Source organism: Nomascus leucogenys, chromosome 21 (assembly GCF_006542625.1).
Source record: "Nomascus leucogenys isolate Asia chromosome 21, Asia_NLE_v1, whole genome shotgun sequence".
Taxonomy (NCBI): Eukaryota; Metazoa; Chordata; class Mammalia; order Primates; family Hylobatidae; genus Nomascus; species Nomascus leucogenys.
In genome coordinates this window covers 77863661-77876830 of record NC_044401.1, presented here as the reverse complement: position 1 = coordinate 77876830, position 13170 = coordinate 77863661, and the positions used below count along the sequence as shown (strand labels likewise).

Sequence of the window (13170 nt, the reverse complement as noted above, 5' to 3'; positions counted from 1 at the left end):
TAAATAATTAGCTCAAGAATTTTGGAATTTTACACTAAAATTCGGCCAAAAGAACTGGCAAATATCACAGCAGCACCAATGCCACAATCTGTCTGCTTAAGCTCAAATGTCAACTTTTGATCACACAATTTAAATAACTTAGACTTAATTCCTGGGTGAAATTTGGGAACACTTTAATATCAACATGAGAGGATTTGGGAAAATCTTTGAGCAGGGATTACTAAGTCTTTTCTACCAGATTTTTAAAAATGCATTCATATCTCTTTCTGGAACTTTTAAGGCAGCATGACTGATCACAGTGAGACCATCTCTGTCTGATGTTCTTGTGCAGCCGTCTCTGTCTGATGATTCGTGAGATGCTGGTGCGATTGAATTGATAGATTACAGTGCAAGGTCGTGGGTAAGGGAAAGTCAGCTTGCTCTTGCCTCCCTTCTCTCCTAGGAAGAGAGGACAAATGTGTCTTTCAGTGGAAATATGTGATGATGAGAATGCTACTGGCGAAATAACCAGGGTCCCTACAATATCTTTTCCAGATTCTAAAAAAATCAAAGTAGAGAGGATTCTGAATTCTAGGAGCCAAATCTGCCTAATGCTGCTGCTTCATTTGGGCTTCTGGATAAGCTGCAGGGAACACACAGCAACTTCTAGTGGAGAAAAGAAAGCAGTTTCCAGGAGGGGGAACCAGCAGGGAGTGAAGAATGGGGGGAGTCCTGTCCTAGAGTAACTTCCTGCCTCTCTTCTGAGTGTTCTAAATAAATAGCATGAAACGTGGAATTAGACAACTCAGTTTTCTGCGTAGTAGCTGTGTGAACTTGAACATATGTAAACTTCTTGATTTGCCTATACTTGGGACAATTAATGTAATGCCAAAGATTGTTCATCGCGGGTCTAAATGAGATTTTATGTGAATTGCACAGCCAGTGTCTGACCGACACATTTAATAAAGGACTGATTAGCAGAGAGAGAGGTCAGGATGAGGCAAGGTAAAAGCCTGAGTAAAGGGCATAATGGATCCTTGGATTGGTATGAGGAGGAAAGTGAGGGCCTATATCTGGGAATATATTTTGTAATGATACATGCGTACTGGTTAAGAGTGCAGACTCTGGCCATTGAGTGACCTTGGTCAGATTCTTTAATGTCTCTACTTTAGCCTCCTCATCTGTGAAATGGGGATAATAATAGCATCTTTCTCATTAGGTTGTTGGAGGGTTAGATTCTCAGATGTAAAATGCTTAAAAGAGTATCTGGCACATAGGAAAACATTAGGTAAGTGATAATTATTACTATTGGGTACATCTGGAGTGTTTCCCAATTCATAATGTCCACTTCACCCACAGCCCCACTTCTTCCCACCCTCATCCTAAATGATATATCCCCGGCATCCATGTGTTCAATGAGACCTTCGCCCCTTTTCCACTGTGGATTGGTTAACTGCACCAGGGGCTGGCCCTTGAACCAAGTTGGGCCAGTGAGAGTTCTGATTCTTAGCATTGTGAATTTGCAGGGGATAAGAAAGAAATGATAATGAATGTGACACATGGAGATGGGAGATGCAGGGAGAGTCCTAATCACTCTGCAGGCCCTGGTTGTTCTTTCCTGGGTTCCGGCTGAAGTTTCTCTGCAGGCTCTGTGAAGTACTCCTCCATCTCCGATCTCTTTTACATAAGCTTGCTTGAGTTGGTGCCTCTTATTTGCAATCAAAAGTGCTCTACCCATCTTTTAATTCAGAGAACGGAGTGAGTTACATATGATGGATGACATCTATATCCAGGAATTTCTGGTTATGATATTTACAAGAGCTGACATTCAGCCATATGGGTTGAATTGCACATCCTCACGAAAATTCACTGTGATGCTGGAAATAGAAAAATCGGGGCATGCTAAAAAGAAGATAAGCAGAGGTGATTTGTCTCAATATCTCTTCATGAACTAGCCAATATCTCTTCATGAACTAGCCAATATCCGAGATCTTGATATTTTATTTAATATTTAGTGGAGGAGATATTTCACAATTTTCATCAGTATTAGCCAGGCTGGTTTAGGCAAGGAGAGAATTTATTTTTCTTGGGATCCGACTAAACTGAGGGAAAAGCAGGTACATGGCTGAAGCTTAAGAATAATTACAATCAGGGACTTAAACGGATGTCCTCAGGATTGAGGGCTCCTTGACATCTCAGTGTAGACTCTGTCTCTGTTTCTATATGTTGGCTTTATTCTCTCGTCATCTTTTCCCTATATGGAAGAATTGAACATTGCTACAGGTATCTTTCTACCACTGGAAGACAACAGCCTTGCTGACCCACAGTCCACAGGCCCTACAAAGGGATTCATTGGTTTAGTTTGCATCAAGTTTCCATTTCTGGACCAATCACGTGTGGCCAGGGCAGGCTGGAAACTGACTGGTTCCACTTGGGTGAAGAAGAGCTCACTCTGGGACCAGATAGCTATATAGCAAGGGGGCCACTGGCATGAACGAACATTGCAGAAGAGAGTCAATTTCTGAAAGAACAGGAGACAGTAGAGGGCACTCTATCTCATAGAAACCCTCAATACCCTATACAGGGACCCTCCATATATACTGAAATCATTTTCCATGCTCTGTAAATAATAATCAAGATCCACTTTAATTGCCTACTTCATTGTCTAAGAATGCTTAGTTCTAAGTTGTTAATAATATCTCATTTAGCTTCAGAATATTTAGTGGTGGGGGTTGGGGGAGAGAGTTCTTTGATTTACCATTCAGAGATGAGCATCTTGGCTCATCTAGGGTCTATTAAAAATTAAAATTAGCCTAACACTAGTTTCTTAAATTATCATGTTAAGCCTTAAAGTAAACAAAGCAACTAAATTAAAGGTGCCATGAGCTTGTTTTTGAGGTGTGTGTCATTTTTATTTGGATGGGATGAATACTTATTAGTTGGGAATATACTCGTTGTCTAAAAGGCAGATGAATAGACCAAATGACTTCCATTTTCTGGATAATCCACCAGTAGGAAACATTTTTACAGGAGAAGTAAATTCTAAAGCTTTATTAATGTTTACTCTCACATTAAGTGGGATTTTAAAACATAACCTTTTATAATACCTTTAGCCAAATCCATAAGCGCATACTATTTTTAGCCACCAGGCTGACTTGATTATAAACTTTAAAGATGTCCAAAAACAAGGTGCAAAAGATTTCAGTAAAACTGCTTAAGCACAGGGGGATTTTGATGCTTCTTGGAATCTCTCTGGCATCTCCTCCAGCAGGATTCTTTTCTATACCTCCAAGTCTGGAGACACCTCTTTCCATAAAGTGAAAAGCTCTACCCTGTGCCCACTCTCCCTGCTGTTTCTAATAACCCCCACCCTTATATGCACACAGGGCCTGTGAATACAGTAGGAACCAGCAGGAGCCTGTTGCTATTTACAATTTTTATATTTTATTCTTCATGGATTTTTTTGGTATTAATTATAATTGAAAAATGCTTTACTAAAATATTGTTTATTTTGATTATCAGAGGCCCACTTAAATTTTGTGCCTGACGTAAGCCTGGTGCCAGCCCTGATACTTAGACAGACTTGAGCTGAGGGTGTGGCACAATCTTTTTGCTGATGCCCAGCAGGTTCAACCTGGACTTCCCCATCTCTAAACCAAGAGCGATAACTGAAATATCCTTGGAGGGCTGTTTTGAGGATTGACTGAGTTGGTACATGTGAAGCATTTAGCATGCTAGACACAGAATCAGCACTCAACTAATATGACTGGCATGACTACTATTAATAATATCAGAGATGGCAGGGATAGCAATAATGGTAGATAACACTTAGCTGTAGTCATCAACAGTAAGACATAACCTCAACCCTGGAGGAGTTCTATATACTGGGAGACTCAGACATGTAAACAAATGATCACCATTCAATGAGCTGCTATAATAAAGGTTGATATGCGATCTGACCAGAGCACAAAGGTGGAAAGGACTAACTGCTAAGCTCTTAGAGAAGGTGTTTTAAGTCAGGTACCGAAGGCTGAGTAGGTGAGTTTGCTAAGTGTAGGGGAGAAAAATGGTTACTCCAGGTAGAGACACCAGTGGGTATAAAGACACCAAGCCTGCAAAGGGCTTGGTATATTTGGAGGGAGACATTCTCTGTAGTTGGACTTGGGAGTTCTGGTGGGAAAGTTGTGCAAGGTGAGGCTAAAATGGAAGGGTAGAGTCTGTTGGTTAAGAGTCTTGAATATCATTCTAAAGAGGTTAGATTTTGTCCTGGGAGCAATGAGGGAATCTATTGAAGGATTTTGAGGCTCTGTTTTGAGATGTTTATATACGAGTTTTAGCATGGCAACTGTGTGCAGGATGGATAGAAAGTGGGGGAATTGGAGCCACGGATACCCATTAAGAGGCTATTGTAACATCCAGGTGCTGAAGATGAGGGCCTGGATCAAAGCACCAGTAGCAGGGCTGGAAAACAGTCAAGAGATCTGACCCACATTTAAGAGGCAGTCACTGGAAGCAGGGTGGCTGATTGAGTGTGGAACATTGCAGGGAGGAAGGAGAAATTGACAATGGCTAGGAGGTTTCATCCACAGAGACTGGATATAGAACACGAGAAGAAGAGTAAATATAGTTATGTGTGTGGGGTGGGAGGAAGGAGACAAGGAGCTAGATTTTGAAAGCAGTCAACCTGAAATGCCAGGAAAATGTTTAAGTGGAAATGTTCAGTAGACTGTTGGAGCTATGAGTCTGGAACTCAGAAGGAAGGTTGGAGGACTGAGCTTGGGTATTCACTGGAGCATAGGAAACGCATGAGGTATCTCTGGGAGAGCTTGCCTTGAGAAAGAAGGGCTGAGGGCCCGGTGAGGGTGATTGTCCTCATCTTCCCTCCTCTCTGCTTCTCAGCTTTATCCTTTAGAGGCTGTTAATAATCAGTGTGCTTCCTGAGTGAGACTTTGGCCTGGACCCCAGCAAACAACCACAATGTTTCCTTACCCTGGCTATTTGGTCTGCCATTTGTAGACGTCCATCCAGCTCTCGTCTGATCTGGGCTGCCTGCTCATCTGGATTGTCCAGCTGCACAAAAGCACAAACATTGAGACTTTTAGTTTGGGTCACAAACGCCAATAAACTCATGACATTCCATTTTTACACACCTCGCATTGTGCTCCATGGACATATTTCAGTTAAAAAACATTCTTGTAACTGACAAATCCAGTCTGAGTGAAATTCCAAGTTAATTCTTCTAGGCAGAGCATGACATGGTAGGCAGTTGCTAAGACAGGCATTTGAATGACCTTGCAAAAGAATCATTAATCTCTTCTGAACTGTTAGGCAGCAGTGTTTCTAATGAGGACCCAATGCACACTTCTTTTTGGCCCAGTGAAAAAAGTGCTTACATGGCAGATTTACAAGGAAGGAGATGGCAATATAACTATTAGAAATGTCAGGAGCAGACATAATGCATATCCCCAGTGCACACAGGGCACGGGTCCAGCCACTCTCCACCTCTGGACCATGGGAGATAATAAGTCATTGCATTCCTTCTCTTTGAACCCTGAGACCTCAACCAGCTCTCCAGATGGCTACTTCCAATCAGCTGGTGTTGATATCCAAGTTGAAATCTATCCCTGTCTTCTCTGATGATGAGAGCTATTTGGATATAAAGATCAGAACATCCAGGCATAAATAAGCCTGGACAATTCCCTAACTTCTCTGTTTTCAGTTTTTTCTATCTAAAGAAAAAGGGGTCAGTTATGTAGTCTTCATCCCTTTTACATATTTCTGTGACTCTTTGAAAGGACTAGCAGACATTTCTGTAAAGGGCTCTATATTCAAAACTTTAGGCTTTGAGGGCCGTAAGATCTCTGTTGCAATAAATTGACTCCTCCCTTGCAGGCGAAAACAGCACTAGACAATATGTAAGTATAGATAATATATAAGGGAATGTAAGGGCTGTAAGTGAATGAGACCCACTGTATTCTAATAAAATTTTATTTACAACAGGTAGCAGGCCTGTTGCTCATTTCCATTTTATGAGTTGAAACTATTATTTCCAAGCAACCCTAGCATTGTCTTTCAAGCTGTACTGAGTCTGCTTATTCAGCAAGTTATATTTTATTCACAGAAAAGTTTACTAAGGAGCAGTGGCATTCAAATAAAACGGTTTTTATTCCTCTTTTTAGTATATATTAATTCAAAACAAAAAGTAGCATAAGAAATATGTGCGTTTTCTAAGTCCCTTTCTTCTAAAATCAGTTTTAGAAGAAAGTTTTAAGCTCCCTGCCTACAAAAAAAAAGATTCTCACCTATGCTGTGAAATGATATAGCAAATAAGCTAGCTATTTGGAATATGATATAAACAGTAACACTAGAAAATGTATGGTCATACTTTTGAAGCATCATAATTAATCTTCTTTGGTTTACTTTACAAAACACATTGAAAATCCATCTGGCTTTATGCTGTTCATTTTAATCACCCTGTTCAATTCAGGAACCAGCATCACTTTATCTTCCCCTTTCCACAGTTTGGGAGAAGGACTATTCCTTAGATCATGAAAACTGGATTGCAACATTTGGCTAAGTATTCTAAGGCAGCGTTTTCCAAAGTGTGTTCTGTTACAAAGTCTTTGAGAAGCTCTGCAGTAGGAAAATTTGTTGGCCGGGCGCGGGGGCTCACGCCTGTAATCCCAGCCGTTTGGGAGGCCTAGGCGGGCGGATCACGAGGTCAGGAGATCGAGACCATCCTGGCTAACACGGCGAAACCCCGTCTGTACTAAAAATACAAAAAAATTAGCCGGGCGTGGTGGCGGGCGCCTGTAGTCCCAGCTATGCGGGAGGTTGAGGCAGGAGAATGGCGTGAACCCGGGAGGCGGAGCTTGCAGTGAGCCGAGATCGTGCCACTGCACTCCAGCCTGGGCGACAGAGCGAGACTCCGTCTCAAAAAAAAAAAAAAAAAAAAAGAAAATTTGTTAGACTTTCACCAACTCAACTATTTATTTTTTCTCCCCCAGGATGGAGTCTTCCTCTCTTGCCCAGACCGGAGTGCAGTGGTGCGATCTCGGCTCACTGCAACCTCCGCCCCCTGGATTTAAGCAATTCCCCTGCCTCAGCCTCTCAGGTAGCTGGGATTACAGGCATACGCCATCACGCCCAGCTAATTTTTGTATTTTTAGTAGAGACGGGGTTTCACCAGGTTGGCCAGGCTGGTCTGCAAACTCCTGACCTCGTGATACGCCTGCCTTGGCCTCCCAAAGTAGTGGGATTACAGGCGTGAGCCACCGTGCCTGGCCCCAAGGCAACTATTTTTAAACTGAAGCTAGAATTTTTATTTTTTGCATAATACTCATAGAACATGAGTCGGAAATTCTATTCTAAACAAACGTAATGCACACCACCCAAAAGCAGTCACACGACTGACCAGTGGTCCATCCCAATAACCACTTGTTGACAGGCACACACATGTGGGAAATACAGTGTCCTCGGTGCTGTTTTTAGGCTCCAATGAGCTGCTTTTCTTTTTATTCCCTTGGGAAGCCCCAGAGTTCTTCAGCTGTAAGTGCAAATCCACTGGGAACACTCAGAAGTGTCTTGTTCAAAATACATATGCAAATGAAACATTCAACTACTTCACTGGGAAGCAGCAAAATGATTTGGTTATTGGCTAAAGTTGGTTAACAGCTAAATGATTTGGTTAGGAGAATTTTGTCGGAAGATACATGCTCATACAGGTTAAAACAGAAGTGGGAAAATACAGCCCAACAGAACCAGCTGCATTACTAAATTTTTCAGAGGCATTTGGGTTCTCCCACTGGCTTCATAGAAGGCAAATGGAAACAGCAGAAAATGCTGGCAATGAAGATGAGTAGGTAAGGTCTACATTAAGCTTAATTTATTCTTTTATTCATTAGTTCACTAATTTACTCATTCATTCATTAAATTTTTATGGAATATCTTGATATGTCAAGATATTGGAATAAGAAAGGAACAAGTCCCTGACTCCATGGAGCTTAAATCCAGCAAGAACAGGCACGATTTGGGCATAAAGAAGAAAGGATTAGCATTTATCGATGCCTGTACCAAACACCAAATACCCTATGACCTGTTTTACAGCCTTTTCTAAAGGGTCCCAAGAAACAGAGGCTAATGTGCATTCACACAGGAAAAAGGATTCTGGGGCGAGGAAATGATGATTCCTCTTGAAAATTTGTAATATGTCAGCATAATCAAGACTTTGAGAAATTCTAGAGTAAATAATTGTTTTTAACTGCATTTAACCTTGTCTTTTACACAATTATTCCACCAAAAATCACACATTCCACAGAGCAGTTTGGAAAATTCCACATGTGAAACAACAACTTTGTAAGGTTGGTATCATTATCCCCATTTTACAGCTGAGGAAACTGAGTCTTGGTAAGGTAGAGGAACGTGCCCCAAATCACACATCTGGTGAAGTGGTGCTAGTCACCTGAAACCAAGTCTGCTCTGCCTTAAACTGGAACTCTTTTGCTCTGCATTATGTTGGCTGCATACTTAAGTGCCTTGTTTGGTTTTCTAATTGATCCTGACAGTTAACTAGCTCAGCAACCTCACTTTGTTCCTTGTAGACACGGGCCAGTTTGATTCATAGAGCCACCACTGAGGGCAGAGAAATGTCAACCCTCTGTCATTTGTCATGACTGATTTCTTCTGGGGAGGCTGTAGCAGTGCTGGATTCCCCCCTAAGAAATAATAGCAATGGGTGTGTCCTTATCCTGGTTGTGCCACTTAGTAGCTGCGTGACCTTGGGCAAGTTACTTAACCTCTCTGTGCTCCAGCTCTTCTCATCTGAATAATCAGGTTAATGAGACCTGAGGTTGTCATGAGAATCAATGGAGACAACGCATATAAAGGGCTTAGTCCATGGCTTGGCATACAGCAAACCCTCATGAACGGTGGCTGCTGCTCCTCGTGTTGTTATTTTAGGGCAGTCCATGTTGGCTGCATTTCTGACATGGACCACAACGGGGCGTCAAACGTTCAGAAGAGAAGGCACCAGATGGGACAGTGTCCCTCACTGGCGTGAATGTGGGGTCTCGGTCTGACAGTCTGTGCAGCAGAAATGATGTGATCAGAGGCTCCCATCTCTTGACTAATTTCCCTGGCTTTTCTGTCTCCCACTTTCTCTGGGGTCCAGTCCCCATGCTCTGTTAGACTTTAATTAGCGGGAGTGACCAGAAGGCGGCCACTGCTGCCTGACAGCTAATGATCTGAAGAGAGGATGAAAAGGGAAATGCAACTGAAGCTCCCTAAAATAGCTTGGCGTGATAGAGAAGGCCATCCTCGCGTGAGGAGCTTGACAGCTCCACTGTATGAAATCCCAAAATATAAAGAGAAATCAAGTAATTACCTTTTCAAGGGCTGGAAAGAAAAAGCTAGAGAGTGAGCTTCCATGGAAACGAGGTTCTGTTTATTGCGCTGGTCTTTTCCACTGAGGAAAGGAAAGATCAGCTGGAGAATCGAGCCAAGGGCAAGACTTTCACGTTGACAACTCATTAGGGTTCACAAATGTACATGTGCATAAAGGCTCTTCACCTAATTAGACAAATAATCTTCCTACTAGAAGAGGTCAAGCAGAGGCTGCGTGGTTGTTTTGACTTGTCAGTCAAGCAGAGGGAAATATTTCCTTGGGCTTTTCCTTTAAAGTGATGGAGAACTAAGCCCAGCACTGCACAAGTATAGACAGGTATTGCCTGAGCCATCAGTTCGAGTCCACCAGAGGCAACTGTCTCTAGCTCATGGGTGGTACTCTTTCCATCAATGCAGAGATGAAAACTCTGTCCTGTCACTGTAGCGCCAATTTAAACACAGACTGGAGATATAGCAGGGTGGAGTCGCACCCTAGCAACCTTGTCAAGTTCCTTAACCTCACCACGCCTCAGGTTCCGCATCTGCAGAGTGGACATCATTTTATCTTGCATAGCGATTTGAAAGGACAAAACGACAACATGTGCTGCATTGTCCAAGGGAAGTCAGACCCACTTGGTTCCACTCTTGGCTTTTTTTTTTTTTTTTTTTTTTGCCATTTCCTTACTGACACGGATTGAACAAGCAATCGAATCTTTCTGAGCCTCAGTTTCCTTATCTGTAAAACTGGGATAAGATACCTACCCTGGCATGTTATGAGGATTAAGTCAGATGATATACATTCAAAGCACCCAGTGAGGTAGGTGTTGGCACATAGAGGTCCTGTAGTTTAGCAAAGTTTACAGAGTTATCCCCTATTTTAGAATGCGGAGTCACCAGATGTGAATTCTCCTCCCTGCCTTTATCATATATGAAAGAAATCAGACCAGGGTGGGGAACCCTGGGACCCTGGAATGAATGTTAGGAACCTGTGTTCTGATCCTTAGTTTGCCTTTAGCTGTGGGATCTCGAGCCGAAGTCATGACCTCTCTGTGCACAGTCCCTTCATCTGAGAGAAACGACAAGGCTTCAGCTACCATATTTCAGGATTATCTGAAAAGCCTAGACTGGTATTTCCCAAAGTTATATTCTAGGGAATATCAGTCCTGCAGGTTCTCTAGATCCTCGATGAGAAAGGATTCTGTGATCAAATAAAGTCTGGAAACTCACTCTATCCCATTCCTGGAGACACACAACACACATGAGCACAAAATCTTACACCAAGGCAACTTCATGCAGCCCCACATTCCCAAACGTAATTGAACATGTGTTCCCAGGAACACATTCTGGGATGTGCTCACCTAGGCAATTTTCCTGTGTGCTTCATTTTTCTCATGTCTGCAGACAGAATTTTGGGGGTGGGGGAAGACAAGGAGGAAGCAATCCCACTATGCAAATAGGTCTACATATCAGCAAAAAAGATTCACACCTGGGAATGCCCTGTCTGACCTCTAGGGTGATGAAGAAGTTGTCACAGGGCCTGGGCCTGGAGCCTCCTCATTAGCTTCAGAGGCCTTGGAGAACTGGCCTTGACAGTGCGCCTGGGAAACATCCTTGGGTACCAGCTACCCCCGGGGATGCCTGAATTTTCTGGTGCTCATGCACTAACGACGATAAGGAGGCAACTTCAACCCTAGACTCTTCCAAAGTCATCAGTGTCGCTGCCAAGAGGCAGCCTTCGGTCAACCAAAGAGAGGATGTGACTCAAATGCACAGAAAATGTAAACAGAAATAGGCAGATTACTTTATGCATTATTTGAATAATGGTTCTGCTTTCTGGAAAAACCTATGGTTCTCAGCCTCAGAGTAAATGAACCAACTTCAGCCTCAGGACTAAAGTGATAGTGATCCAGACTGGCTGGAAGGAGTTTCAGTGACAATGCAGTAACCTCAGACTGGGGGTGTGGCCCCCTGCTGAGCTCTGCAGCCTGTGGGGCACCACATCCTCCCTTGGTGTGCCCCACTGGATACTTCACTTAGGCTTTTGGGAGGGCTAGCTTTCTCCTGCTGCCAGGTTTTTGCACAGGCTGTTCTTCATGCCTGGGGCACTCTTCCTTATCTCTCCCTTGACTGGTAACCCTTTCTTATCCTTCATCCTTCAGCTTTGCAGCAACTCTGCTCTGCTCTCCAGATCTGTGAATTTCTCCTGTCTCTCCTTATAATTATGCACCTTTCCTTTCCCTTACTAACATATATCACCATTAATTTACATGTACTTATGTGATTTGGTGTTTGCCTACTAGGCTGTAAGCTCCATAAGGGCACGGATGGGTGTTATTTTGCTTGTCTCTGGATCCCTGGCACCTACTTATGTGGGTGCTACTTGTACATTACAGTGGCAAATACAGAGTGGGCTCTGGGTAAATGCCTGGCAGACGAATAAAATGACTGCCTGACTAGCTACAGGACTGAGTTAATCAGCTGTGACCCAAAAAGGGAGAATGACCTACCCACAGTCGCACAACGATCAGTGAGGGCTGGGACCAAATTCCCAATCAGCTAACTTCTAGTTTGCTCTGTCTTGCTGCCTAGTGGCTGTGTTCCAGCAAGTGCCATTCTCTGCAGAAATCGGTAAAGAATGAACTTTGCTGGCCTATAACCAGTCTCTTTCTTGATTAAAGCTTTCCTTATTCTGGGATTTGGGGATGGAGACAGGGGTCTCTATAAGCAGCTGCAGTGCAAGCCACCTGCTGACCTGGGTTTAGCTTGTTTTCTCTCTACTTTGTTTTCTCTCTACTTCCCAGTGTGCCCCCTGGGTTCCCAGAGATTAGTGTCTGAGATGGAGGCTGCCAAGAGCCACTGCAGAGGAGGGCGGAGGCACCTCCCCATAAAGCACTCCCATCAGCTGGCAGGGCCCTCCTTTCCTCCACAGCCCCATGTTTTTTTATCCTCCTTCAGAGACAAGCTGCTCCAGCAAATGCTGCGTTCCTGGTGCACTGCAGTCTGGAAAGTTACAGCTGGGACAGTGTCAGTTCCCAACCAGGAGATGGGGGTGCCCAAGCTCCTGCCACAAGACTGCACTGGGGTTTGAACTGTGGCTGTTTTGCCGCATTCAGGGCCCGGCTACTGCCTTCAAATTCCTTCCTCTCATCTCCTAAAGCCTGTTTCTTGTGTGTCCACCTTTAACGTAGAGCCTGTAGAACACGGTCAGCAGGTGCCCCCACTCCACTGTCCAGGTTCAAATCTTTGCCTTTCCACTTTAAAGCTGAGCAATCCTAGGAAAGTGATTGGACCTCTCTGAGCCCTAGCTTTTATTTTTTTCAACTCTTTTAACTTTAAAATGGGAACAATAATGATAATACCTACCGCATAGGATCGATAAGAGATTAAATAAGATGGATGCATATGACAATTAGCAGAGTGCTTGGCATGCAGTCACATTCAGTAAATCTTAGCAGCCATTAGTCCTTGGCATTCCACAGCCTGCATATATTCTCCCTTACAGAAATTCTGATTCTGCAGCACTTAAAGTAGTATAACAGATTTTCTCCCCTTTTGAGTAAGAAACCAAGCTTTAAAAGGTTAAATAGTTTGCCTGTAGTTTCAGAGACAATTAGCTCGAGATAAAGGCAATAATCTTTAGGAAAAAAAATCATGGATTTCAGAATCAGAAAACCTTGAGATCTAATGCTGTTTGTGACACATACTTACTGTGTGATCAGGGCCAGATGCCTAACCTCTCGGAGCATCTGCAGCTGCTGCACTAAAATAATAACCTCAAAGGACTATTGTAACGATGACAATAAATACTCT

The 13170-nt window shown here is 43.2% G+C and overlaps 1 protein-coding gene across 19 annotated transcripts in view; it reads right to left on the bottom strand.

The window, feature by feature from the left end:
* Positions 1-13170, bottom strand: part of CADPS (calcium dependent secretion activator) — a 478648-nt gene that overhangs the window by 260642 nt on the left and 204836 nt on the right. For all 19 annotated transcript variants that reach the window (XM_030801932.1, XM_030801936.1, XM_030801937.1 and 16 more), the window contains exon 4: positions 4969-5049. In XM_030801932.1, coding sequence (XP_030657792.1) covers positions 4969-5049 — 81 coding nt within the window. The remainder of the gene's footprint in view (positions 1-4968; positions 5050-13170) is intronic.